At 42.2% G+C, this 13,562-nt stretch overlaps 1 protein-coding gene across 2 annotated transcripts in view; it reads right to left on the reverse strand.

Annotated features, from left to right (window-relative positions):
- The window catches only part of rnf144aa (ring finger protein 144aa), a 68,933-nt gene that overhangs the window by 9,091 nt on the left and 46,280 nt on the right, over window positions 1–13,562 (reverse strand). For both annotated transcript variants that reach the window (XM_029713946.1, XM_029713947.1), the window contains 3 exons: window positions 7,798–7,902; window positions 4,043–4,103; window positions 1,646–1,865 (listed from right to left, as the gene is read on the reverse strand). In XM_029713946.1, the coding sequence (XP_029569806.1) occupies window positions 1,646–1,865; window positions 4,043–4,103; window positions 7,798–7,902 (386 nt within the window). The remainder of the gene's footprint in view (window positions 1–1,645; window positions 1,866–4,042; window positions 4,104–7,797; window positions 7,903–13,562) is intronic.

Here is a 13,562-nt window from a genome sequence, read left to right on the forward strand (position 1 = left end):
GCCTTTTCGTGACATCTGAGGACAACTCCACAACCCTCTCCCTCGCTTTATTTTTAGATACTTTTGTGTGTGTGTATATATAGTGTATGTGTACACCCCTTCAAATTAGTGGATTCGGCTATTTCAGCCACACCCGTTGCTGACAGGTGTATAAAAATCGAGCACAAAGTCAAGCAATCTCCATAGACAAACACTGACAGTAGAATGGCCTTACTGAAGAGCTCAGGGACTTTCAACGTGGCACCGTCATAGGATGCCACCTTTCCAACAAGTCAGTTTGTCAAATTTCTGCTGTTGTTGTGAAGTGGAAACGTCTAGCAGCAACAACGGCTCAGCCACCAAGTGGTAGGCCACGCAAACTCACAGGACTCGACTGCGGAGTGCTAAGGCGCATGGCGCCTAAAAACAGTCTGTCCTTGGTTGCAACACTCACTACTGTTCCAAATTGCCTCTGGAAGCAACGTCAGCACAAGAACTGTTCGTCGGGAGCTTCGTGAAATGGGTTTCCGTGTCCGAGCAGCTGCACACAAGCCTAAGATCACCATGAGCAATGCCAAACATCTGCTGGTATGGTGTAAAGCTCGCCGGAGTCGACAGACAAATCTCGGGTTTGACTCGTGGCTGAATGGAAGCCAGTCCCTGCAGCAATGTTTCAACATCTTGTGGAAAGTCTTCCCAGAAGAGTGGAGGCTGTTATAGCAGCAGAGCCCATGATTTACGAATGAGAAGTTCGACGAGCAGATGTCCACATACTTTTGGTCATGTAGTGTAGCTTTGCCACTGGGCCACCGCATTCTAGAGTTTTAAGTAGACGAATAGTCCAAATGCAGGTTGGCTAAGAGTTACGGCCTTGACTTCTAATGACTCCTTATATTGACATATTGACTTCCTCTGTGACCTTGATCAACCTCGGCTAGCCTTATCTGAGCCCATGGGTCCCCCAGGACTATCATCAGGCAATCTGCTCCAGCCAATACACTCAGTCATATTAAATATGCACTAGAAGGCACTAGATGACTAGTGCCTGGATGGTTATGCATGAGAGCAGCTGGCTTCATGGAGACATCAACACAGCAGTAGCTAGGCTGGTATCCAGAGTGGTAAATACAGGTTCCCACGGGGACCAGAGGCTGTGTCCTCACAGTGTCCTCAGTAGAGGGGTGAGAGCAGGTGAGGGCAGATCATCAACCACATTAGGAGAAAACAACTACAAGCTGTTTGTGTGTGTGTTGTGTGTGTTGTGTGTGGGCGCGCGAACGTGTGAGTGAACGTGTGTGTGGATAATGGCACCAGGGTTTCCAGGATAAGGACATTATTCCTGTCAAACGTACGAGTTTATAGTCTCAACAACGCAGTGTTTACAGTGTGGCTCACTGCGGAAAGACAGTTACCCTGATTGATTGAATGAGAACCTATGCTTTTTGCGATGAAATGTCATTCAACGTTCACAGAGTCTAACCTCTCTTAACTAGCTTGAGGAGGTGATGGGGAGGAGAGTGCGATTGAGATGGTGAAGACAGAGGAGGAAGAAGAGGAAAAACTCCAGCTCCATCTATACCTGGTCTCTACAGATATCAAAGAATTGATGAGGTGGAGAGGAAGTGATTGAAATGATGAAGGAAGAGGCAACAGTCCAGTTCCATACCTGGTCTCTCCGGGTAGGAAAGCGGTGATGGGCAGGTTGTTCTCCTGGGGTGGGCAGACCTGCCCGGGGTGCCAGTTAGCCTTGCAGGCTGAGCAGAACTCCAGGGTGCACACGGCACACTTCACCAGCTGGGGCTGCGCCACCTCCATCTCCTTCAGCTGGCACACTGCCTGGCATGACGACGATGGGCACCACGTCCGGCACGGGTCCAGAAGCACCTCTGTGGTGGCACAAAACCAGGTGTCACCACCAACAGTACTGTATACAGTGACTGCTTCCAAAGCATGGTGACAGGTCATGAGGTCACGAGGTGATTGTAGCGCCTATGTCTCTGTGTTAACACACACACACACACACTTTCTCATTTGCAATGGCTTTTTGCACAGATTACAGATCTGTAATCTGTGCAAAAAGCCATTGCAAATGAGAAAGTCTGTGTGTGTGTGTTAACACAGAGACATAGGCACTATGTGCTGGACGTGGTTTACTACTTTACTGTTGATTGTTGTCTTTTTTCGTGTCTATTAATAAAACATGTATCTTTTTATTTCATGCGTTTAACCTATGCACAAGGACACACTCTCAGAAGCACAAGTGTCATTTGACATATGCACACACAGATCAGTTGGTGCTCCCTAACACAGCAGCTAAATCAACATCTATTTTTCTCCAAATCACCCTATTTGAATGTGCTTCTACCAAACTAAAACAAAGTTGGCAGACGCTCAATGTTTGGTCTCTGTGGCTACATAGCAAGTCCAACCATCCTGTCCCAATGACTAACACACACTGCTTGCTATCACATGGCTCTGTTCTGTTGACTCGCGCATGTCCCTCAGTCTGTTGCTGTTGAACCAAAATGGCAGCCCCCTGCCCTGCTGTCCTGCTGTCTGTGCTGCTCTGGCTCTGCGACTCTCCATCCTTGTGTGTCCACAATGTGCGTCTGTGTTTGTGCCTTTGGATGGGTGGAGTACCTTCAAGGCACATGCCATATAGAGTGGGTGTGCAAGTCTGGCTGAGATTAGCGTGGGAACCCCATGTCACAGATTAGCACATATCATAATCACAATATTATTCACATTTTTGGTGGTATTTGAGGTTTGTTAATAATAAAAGTTCTAAATGTGCTTTATTAGTAGCGTATGACCTTAGGGTGGCAACACATACATTCTAAGTGTTTTTTTTTTTTTTTAATGGGGCTTTGTCCATTCTGATTGTTTTATACTGTTCAATGAAATTTCAAAAGTTGGAATATAGTAGGCACTTTGAATAGTGAAAAAAACAGGGCTATTGGGACAGGGAAGGAACCAAAGTGTTGGTCAGTGTTTCCCAGTGGACAATAATGAATGCTACATAAAAAAAATGGTATCTTACTGTTGCTTTGATGTAGCTAAAATGTCCATGCTTTGCCTATTCCTCTCTTATTTATAATATACCATTGCGTAAACATGCTGATCTAGGCCTACACCAGCACTGGTATCAGGCTGTATTAGCTAGTTAGCTACTTTTGCTCTGACTAAGTACATTTAGCTAGCTAGCTGGCTAGCTGGCTAGCCAGATCTGCAGCATTGCATCTGCACCATTGACCATGAAGACTGACTGTGAGTGGTTGTTGCGACTCGTGGTAGCGCAAAACTGCTCTCCTTGAATGACAGGGGGTGGGGAATGGTGTGTCTGGAAGGAGAGAGACGACTCAAGTAGAAAACGGAGTAAACAACAAAAACGGACATTAATTCACCGCCGAAGAACCGGCGTTAACACATTTAACAAACCAAACATTGAAATACCGTTATACAAGGTAAAGTAAAAACCCAAACCGGTTCGTGCATCAATATCGGTGAATGGCCATACGCCATTCACAGCAGAAAGGCACCCCCTTATACTCCTCAGTGAGACTTTTACGTCATCGCTCACATTCGAAAGGTATAAAAATACCTTTTATTAAATATACAGACAGACAACCACAGATGATGAATTCATAACTTAACACAGGGACTAAATATTAAAGGCTTTGAATTAGGATATTTAGACATACTGTATAGATATATAGTCCCCAGCCAGACACAGTTTAGGTTATGATATAGCACTACCTATCCAATTAACATCACTTTAAATGAACCTGAAAAGGCTTTTCCCCCATGCATCTTTGATGGTGGCCATGTTAAACTTTGATACAGAATTTAGCCAAAAAAAGGTAGAGGGTTGTCATTGTCCTCCAGGTCAAATTGATATTGGACTCCAGGAAGAGTAGTTACTGCCTTGGCAGCAGCTAATGGGGATCCCTAATAAATACTAAATGGTGTGGGGAGACAAGGGAGCCAGGTGGGGCTCAATTACCTACACGCCCCACACGTCTATGAGCAGTGATGCGGTCAGTGCGGTTACTCTCCCACTTACCCCTCTCAAACTGCAGCTTCTTGTATCTCTGCATAATCGCTGTAGCCACTATGCACTCAATCTGCAGGAGAAAGAAGAGGAAGAGTTAGGAACATAAACGCCCTTGCGATAGCGTACCAAACGAATACAGGACATGATGCTTTCAGCCACACTAGTCTGAAGATGATCAATTACAAAACCTCACTCAATTTCAGCATAATTAGGACTAGCCCATCGGTTTTATTCACATGTTCCGTGAGCGGTATACTTGCATACTGGCTACATATACTAAAAGGTTAAATGTAGTCATTACGCAATGATGAAAATAACAATCGGTTGAGTGTGAGAACAGTCAATTATGAGTCAAAGACTTATCTGTCACAGCGGCTGGATGAGAGACGCCTCGTCTCTGACTGGTGTGACAAGCCGGGTCCCATTAAAGGCCAGTGACTTTGATTGATTGGAAACATACGGCCGTGCCGCCGGCCTCCGAGACAGAGAGTGAGAGGTGGGGCACAGTGCCTTCGGATTGACCCCAAATCGGGGAAGGACGCAGACAAGCGGGGCCCATTCACTCTGTATAAACATGCTGATACGTCTAGAAGGTGGGCCAGAGCTGAGACGGAGCTAGGCCAGACTGGTTTGTGCAGGTAGTTTTGGAGAAGACGGAGCGCGATATTCACAGAGGGCTAACATCTGCTCGGCAAGGGACCCTAATTAAAAACACTGTCTTTCCTCAGCCTCAGAGGTCTCTGAGGTCATGTTAAGAGATTTCTTTCATCTAAATAAAGCACACACATTACCTATATGTTCATAGTAATTGAACATGTTCAAAAGGTCTAAATATCAATAAAAGTAAATAAGTTTATTGGGCCAGGAAAGACACTAATCCCTGAGATATATATATATATTTTTATGTCTTTCAAATCCACGACGGCCACTTGAAATTCATTGGTTTTGGTCATCAATGCTAATATTAGTAGTTGATAGCAGCGGCTTAGTAAATAAATCAGAAGAGTGAATTAAAGTTTATCTTGGCCCATACAAGTTTAAAGGTAAGGAGACTAACTATTTCTGTAACTGTCCCTTTAAATTGGAACTTTCCACTTCCCCCGCATGTGTAAATAACTACCGTACTAACTGTGTAAATATGGAAGAAAGAAAATACTTAAATATGTATTCTTAAATTGTTTTTACCTACAGTACATTTGGAGAGTATTCAGACCGCTTGATGTTTTTCACATTAAATGGTGGGGCAAAAAAGTATTTTGTCAGCCACCAATTGTGCAAGTTCTCCCACTTAAAAAGACGAGAGGCCTGTAATTTTCACCACAGGTACACTTCAACTATGACAGACAAAATTAGAAGAAAGAAAATCCAGAAAATCACATTGATTTTTAATGAATTTATTTGCAAATTATGGTGGAAAATAAGTATTTGAGATGAGAGAACCTTCCAGAAGAACATCCATCTCTGCAGCACTCCACCAATCAGGCCTTTATGGTAGAGTGGCCAGACGGAAGCCACTCCTCAGTAAAAGGCAAGACAGCCCGCTTGGAGTTTGCCAAAAGGCACCTAAAATAGGCTCAGATCATGAGAAACCAGATTCTCTGGGTCTCATGAAACCAAGATTAAACTCATTGGCCTGAATGCCAAGGGTCACGTCTGGAGGAAACCTGGCATCATCCCTACAGTGAAGCATGGTGGTGGCAACATCATGCTGTGGGGTGTTTTTCAGGGGCAGGGAGACTAGTCAGGATTGAGGGAAAGATAAATTGAGCAAAGTACTAAGAGATCCTAGATGACAACCTGCTCCAGAGTGCTCAAGACCTCAGAATGGGGCAAAGGTTCACCTTCCAACAGGATAACAACCCTAAGCACACAGCCAAGACAGCGCAGGAGTGGCTTCGGGACAAGTCTCTGAATGTCCTTGAGTGGTCAGAGCCCGGACTTGAACCCGATCGAACATCTATGGAGATACCTGAAAATATCTGTTTAGCAACGCTCCCCATCCAACCTGAGAGAGCTTGAGAGGATCTGCAGAGAAGAACGGGAGAAACTCCCTAAACAGTTGTGCCAAGCTTGTAACGTCATACCCAAGACGACTGAAGCCTGTAATCGCTGCCAAAGGTGCTTCAACAAAGTAGTAGTAAAGGGTCTGAGTACTTATGTAAATGTGATATTTAATTGTACTTTTTTACAAAAACTTCTAAAAACCAGTTTTTGCTTCGTCATTATGGGGTATTGTCTGTAGATTGAAGAGGATCATCTGTCTGTGCTGAACAAAGGGGGAGCCCCATACGCACTGAGCCTGGCCAACCATCTCTAAGGAGGCTGAGGCTTTCCTCAGTGAAACCAAGAAGTACTACAGTGCCAAGTTGGAGGTCCAGTGTAGAGGCTGCAAGGGGGTATGTATAAAGCTGGGTGGAGAAATAGAGGGTAAAATGAATTACCTGATGGGAGGAGACTTTCAACTCTTTAACAAAACTAGTGTTGGTGACTGCAATCTACTTCAAGGGCAAGTGGAGAGAGGCATTTGAGGAGTCCTGAGAAGATCAGGTTCAAAGTGAGCAAGATTTAGAAACTGCCAGGTAGAAAATATGAAAATGATATTCAATGTCCACTTGACCTTCATCCCTGATATGAACCTCCAGACTCTGGAGATGCCCTATGAAGGAACCAATGTGAGCATGCTCATTATGCTCCCTGATGAGGGCTGGAGAAGCAGCTCACATATGAGAACTTTGCGGCATGGACGGGGCCAGTGAGGATCCAGTACATGGAGGCACGAGTGTAACATCCACAATGTAAATTGGATGAGACCTACAACCTGAATGACATTTTGTCTAGGACGGGCATAGTTGACGCCTTAGACTGGTGTAGCGGACTGGTCTAGTCTGGAGTGGTAAAAAAGGCCTTTGTAGAAGTGAACAAGCAGTGCAACAAGGCCGCTGCCATCACCGCTAGCTTGTTTGAATAATATGACTTATTTTCTTATTTTTGGAAACCTGAAGTAAACACCTTCAAAGCCGACTACCCCTTTTTGTTCTTCATCCGCCACAACGACACACAGAAAATCCTCTTCTGTGGGCACTACTGTCCCCTTAAGGCTTTACCAAAGAATGGTGAAGTTGAGGGGCTTTGGTCACATGGTTTTCCTTGATGATCTGATGGTATACATGCAATACATGCAATGCATTGTGCCTCACTATGAAATAGTGGCTGTGTCTCCATAGCCAGGTCCCGGATCGGTTTGTTCTTGCCAACTCCGTTGCTCAATGTCAAGCCAATCATTGGCATGACAATGAATGACAAGAAGTTGATATGATAGCACAAACAGACTGGCCCTCAGGCTAGTTTCCCCCATCATCTATCATGACTGTGTTGTGTTATGTCTGTGTAACCTCCCTTTTGTCGTCTCGATATGAACACACTTTATGAAAGACACTTCTGTCAATTCTGCATTGATTCTGTTTTGTTGCTGTAAAATGCAAGCATCAAGTCCAGTAAAATCAAATGCAATTATCCTCCAACTTGCCACAACTTTGTGTATTGTGATCATGAATTCACTCGCATGAATTATGAAGATGTGTATGTGCGTGTTCTGATGTAAGAAAGGTTCTTACAATTAAGCAACTGTTCACTGGAAATAAGCGCCTGCTGAAGTGTGATGGTACAATACATGACTGTTTTTTGTTCAATGTATCAATATCATAATTGTATCTTCCCCTCAATCAAATGATTAACAGTAAAATACAAATAGTTGGAAATAATACCTCATTTTCCAATAAGTGTCCTCGTTTTGGACAGGCAGAGTCTGGACAGCTAATAGCAGTTTCAAGGCCCTCTTTGATCAGGAGTTCCACATACTGCTTCAGGCACTGAAAGAAAAAAAAAAGAGCATAACATTGACCTTATTCTATGGCCATGCAGTCAATCAGAAAACGTGTAGGCCTATTGTGTGGTGCGATGACAAACTCCACTGTGCCTCTCCCTCTCTGAAACCCGTAGTAGATGTTCTCTGCTTTTGGCATCGACTATTCATTCTGCTATCTATTTTTTTTGTTTACAGTGTCTGGTTAGCTAAAGAGAAGCATGCTAACCACATAACATCCTAATGAAAGTATTGTTTTATTTATTAATGAGATAACGATAGAGGGACTTCTAAACTAAGACTCCTCTCAGCTACAATATGTACACTTTCATTGTGCTACAAATCCTGTCCATTCCCTATAAGCAACTGCAGTGAACATTAGTTTACTCCCAAACTAAAAGCCATTGCTCTTTCATAGCTCTGATTGAGCTCCAGTGAACAGGAACGGTATAATCAGAACTTGCTAATGGCGCGATGCTTCACCGTTCAAATAGGCCATCGTCGTAAAACAAGTACAGCACACCTGATATTTATCACTGAGTTATTTACTTTTTATGCCTCATTATTTTTATGGTTCGGTAAAAAACAAAATCGTTTCTCATGTTTTGTATTTCTCCCACTGTCCAAACACAGAGTGGCAAGAGAAATAGCATGATTCATATTAAGGCTGAGGATAAGAGGGGCTGAGTTTTCAAGCATGTTTAGACATTTCCCATGCTGGGAGAGTCATGGCTGTGGTACCAGCTTGCTTGTCAGGTCAAATGTCCATTTGTCTCTCTGAATTCATGCAACTGGACATCAGTCCAGATTGACTGTGGGAGAAATGTAGTTCAGTGTAGTTTAATGACATGTAAACACTGGAAGATACAAGTTATATTTCTCTACATGCAATGCAAACAAAATAGCAAGATCAGGAAGTCAAGAAGGGATTGAAAGTTGCAATGAGATTTCAGATTTACCCTGGTAGGCGGACCATGGACTTACGTGTGTAGGAGTTGCTCACTCCCAATAGGTCCTAGATCTAATTATTAACTAAGTATGTGAGGTACAGTGGGATCTGGAATTATTGGATCCCTTGATAAAGATGAGCAAAAAAGACTGCATAAAATAAATAATACAAATACTGAGATGAATTGTATTGTATGGACATTATTTTATATTAATACAATTGCTCAGAGAAAGAGATTGTTTAAAAATAATAAAATAGCCAAAAAATATTATCAAAATGATTGGATCTCCTGTTTCTGATACTCCAGCAGCCTCACCTTGTGAGGATAACGACACTGAGCCTTGAATATATTTTATATGACATACATGATTTTTTGTTAACCTGTTAGGGTATAGGGGGCAGTATTTTCACGGCTGGATAAAAAAATGTACCCGATTTAATCTGGTTACTAATCCTACCCAGTAACTACAATATGCATATACTTATTATATATGGATAGAAAACACCCTAAAGTTTCTAAAACTGTTTGAATGGTGTCTGTGAGTATAACAGAACTCATTTGGCAGGCAAAACCCTGAGACAGATTCTGACAGGAAGTGGATACCTGATGTGTTGAATTGACTTTCAGCCTCTGCCATTGAAAAACAAAGGGGCTGAGGAATGTTTTGGCACTTCCTATTGCTTCCACAAGATGTCCCCAGCCTTTACAAAGTGTTTTGAGTCTTTTACTCTGAGATCTGACTGAAGAAGAGCCTTGGAACGGTGATGTCCCATTAGACACCTGGCGCGCGAGTTCATGTTGGGTACTCTCATTCCGAAACATTTTAAAAGAGAACCCAATGGTCCGCCTTGAATTTTATTCATGTTCTGGTTAAAAAAGGCCCTAATGATTTATGCGATACAACGTTTGACATGTTTGAACGAACGTAAATATATTTTTTCCGTTCGTGAAGTGAAGTCCGGCTGGCTTAGATCATGTGCTAACAACACGGAGCTTTTTGGACATAAATGATGAGCTTTTTTGAACAAAACTACATTCGTTATGGACCTGGGATTCCTGGAAGTGACATCTGATGAAGAGAATCAAAAGGTAATGGATTATTTACATAGTATTTTCGATTTTAGATCTCTCCAACATGGCGGTTAGTCTGTATCGCAATGCGTATTTTTCTGGGCGCAGTGCTCAGATTATTGCAAAGTGTGATTTCCCAGTAAGGTTATTTTTAAATCTGGCAAGTCGATTGCGTTCAAGAGATGTAAATCTATAATTCTTTGAATGACAATATAATATTTTACCAATGTTTTCTAATATTAATTCATTATTTTGTTGCGATGACTTGACTGCCGGTTATTGGAGGGAAACGATTTCCTGAACATCAACGCCATAGTAAAACGCTGTTTTTGGATATAAATATGAACTTGATAGAACTAAAAATGCATGCATTGTCTAACATAATGTCCTAGGAGTGTCATCTGATGGAGATTGTAAAAGGTTAGTGCATAATTTTAGCTGATTTTATGGTTTTGGTGACGCCTGTCTTTGAATTGACAATACAGTACACACAGCTATTGTCAATGTACTCTCCTAACATAACCTAACTTTATGCTTTCCCCGTAAAACCTTTTTGAAATCGGACAACGTGGTTAGATTAAGGAGATGTTTAATCTTTCAAAGGGTGTCAGATAGTTGTATGTTTGAAAAACTTGAATTTTGACATTTATTAGGTTTCAAATTTGCCGCTCTTGACATGCACCTGCAGTTGATAGGGTGCGCCACGGGTGGCACGCTAACGTCCCAAATAGCCCCAAGAAGTTAACTAGTAAATAGTAGCCTACAGCAAAGTGTGTTTAAATAATTTCTAACTTGTTAACAATTTCTGCTAGCTATTTTTTGCTACCATGTGGGTTTTAGCTTGCTTGAGCATGCTAACTGAGGAGTGTTAATTCACCTGTTTCCATACATGTTTTTTTTTTTTTAACTCATTTTTTTCTAATCTTAACAGGACAATGCCACGGGCACAATCTGATGTGTGGAGACATTTCACAGCAGCTAATGTAGAAGGAAAAGCTGTGTACATTTGCAAATACTGTGCCAAATCATGTGAAGAATGCAACAAAGCTGCAGAATCATCTGGCCAAGTGCATAAAGTTGCCTCAGCGCTCACAACTAGCAAGCTCTGACAAAAGTCCCTCTACTTCTATTCGAGGTGAAAATGATGAAGACACCTTATCGATAGCAACAGCTCATGGTCCTCCTGGAAATATAAGTTTTTTTTTACTCAGTGGAAGAATGTAGTCAGAGAAATGCTGATGAATGTCTTGCTCGAGCTGTGTATGCAACTGGTTCACCCTCTGATGCTCACAGGCAATGTGTATTGGAAGAGATTTCTGAATGTTCTTCGCTCAGCATACATCCCTCCAACCAGACATGCTTTATCTACTCATTTGCTGGATGCAGAGTTCAAGTGAAGGTCAAGAAAATCATAGCGAAAGTAGACTATTGCAATCATCTCTGATGGCTGGTCGAATGTCCGTGGGCAAGGAATAATTAACTACATAATTTCCACCCCTCAACCAGTATTCTACAAGAGCACAGACACAAGGATCAGACACACCAGTCTCTACATTGCATATGAGCTGAAGGCAGTCATCAATGACCTTGGACCACAGAAGGTATTTGCACTGGTGACAGACAATGCTGCGAACATGAAGGCTGCTTGGTCTAATGTGGAGGAGTCCTACGCTCACATCACACCCATTGGCTGTGCTGTTCATGCATTGAATCTGCTCCTCAGGGACATCATGGCACTGAGAACAATGGATACACTCTACAAGAGAGCCAAGGAAATTATTAGGTATGTGAAGGGTCATCAAGTTATAGCAGCATCTACCTCACCAAGCAAAGTGAGAAGAATAAGAGCACCACTTTGAAGCTGCCCAGCAACACCTGTTGGGGTGGTGTTGTCATCATGTTTGACAGTCTCCTGGAGGGGAAGGAGTCTATCCAAGAAATTACCATATCACAGTCTGCCGATATGGACAGACCCATCAAGAGGATCCTCCTGGATCATGTATTATGGGAGAGAGTGGTAAGCAGCCTGAAACTCCTGAAACATATAGCAGTAGCCATTGCATGGATGGAGGGAGACAATGCCATTTTGTCTGATGTTCAGACTCTGCTTTTAGATGTAAGAGAAGAAATCCATACTGCCCTGCCCACTTCACTGTTGCTCCAAGCAGAGTACACCGCAGTTCTGAAATAGATCAAAAAGCATGAAGACTTCTGCCTGAAGCCCATATACGCCACAACATACATGTTGAACCCCAAGTATGCTGGCAAGAGCATCCTGTCTGGTGCAGAGATCAACAAGGCCTATGGTGTCATCACTACCGTGTCTCGTCACCTTGGCCTGGATGAGGCCAAGGTTCTTGGCAGTCTGGCGAAGTATACTTCCAAGCAAAGGCTTTGGGATGGAGATGTAATATGGCAGTCGTGCCAACATATCTCGTCAGCCACCTGGTGGAAGGGACTTTGTGGATCTGCGGCTCTTTCCCCTGTTGCCTCCGTCATCCTCCAAATCCCACCAACATCAGCCGCCTCAGAGCGCAACTGGTCCTTGTTTGGGAACACACACACCAAAGCACGCAACAGGTTGACAACAGGGTTTAAAAATTGGTGGCCATCTGGGCAAATTCTAATCTTTTTGAGCCTGACAACGAGAAAACCTCAACAAGGTTGGAAAGTGACAGTGAAGATGAGGCCTCAGAGTCTGATGTTCAAGAGGTGGACATTGAGGAGGTCCAGGGAGAAGACATGGAAGCCTAAGAGGAAGACAACCAAAGCTTTAGTTTCTTGAGTATCATTTTACAGATGTATGTTGAAAACTTTTTGGGGAGATGCAATGGATCCTTGGGGATCATTCAATATTCCCTTTCTTTTGTTGTTCAGTGAAATCATCCCATGTGAAGAGTCAACTAATTTAATTAAAGTTAAATTTGTAACTAAATAGTTTAACATTTCTATTGGAAGGATTTAATCATTTGCAATTATGTCTACTTAAGATAAACATTTTACCTTATGTTTCTGTCTCCATATATGGTAAACATATCTATTTGCAAAAACATAATATTTATTAACTTAATATTAATTTGCATATATTTCCACAAAAAGTTTACACCTCTGAATATTCCCCAAAATGTGCAACCTGAGCTGCATGTGGGACATAACTTATAAATATGACTGGTGGAGTTAAAAGAAAACAGGTTTAAATCTTCAGTTTTTTTTCAATTAGTACATTTGAGTTTGCCCACAATATTTATTGTTTTATTTGTTCGGTCTTTTCTCGTGGATTAAATTGAAATCGTAACAAACTTTTTATGGCTTGTTTTAAGATAGCGATATTTGGGAGATTATTTCCTTTTCAAATAACTGAAAGTGAGAGGTTGTAATCTGAATAAAGGGGAAAAGGCTATTCTTTAACGTGGGGTGAGAAGTTCTTACTAATTTGCTATACAGAATCTTTCCAGATCCTTGATATCCTTCATCTGTGTTAATGGAGTACCCTCTTCAATATTATAATTTTTTTTTTAAATTTTTAAACAGATTTTCAATGGGGTTCAAGTCCAGAGACTGATTGTGTGGTCAATTAACCATTTCTTTGTGGAATTTGATGTGTGCTTTGAGTTAATGTCTTGCGGCCAAGCTTCAGCCCATCCAC

This window comes from Salmo trutta, chromosome 25 (assembly GCF_901001165.1).
Source record: "Salmo trutta chromosome 25, fSalTru1.1, whole genome shotgun sequence".
Lineage (NCBI taxonomy): Eukaryota > Metazoa > Chordata > Actinopteri > Salmoniformes > Salmonidae > Salmo > Salmo trutta.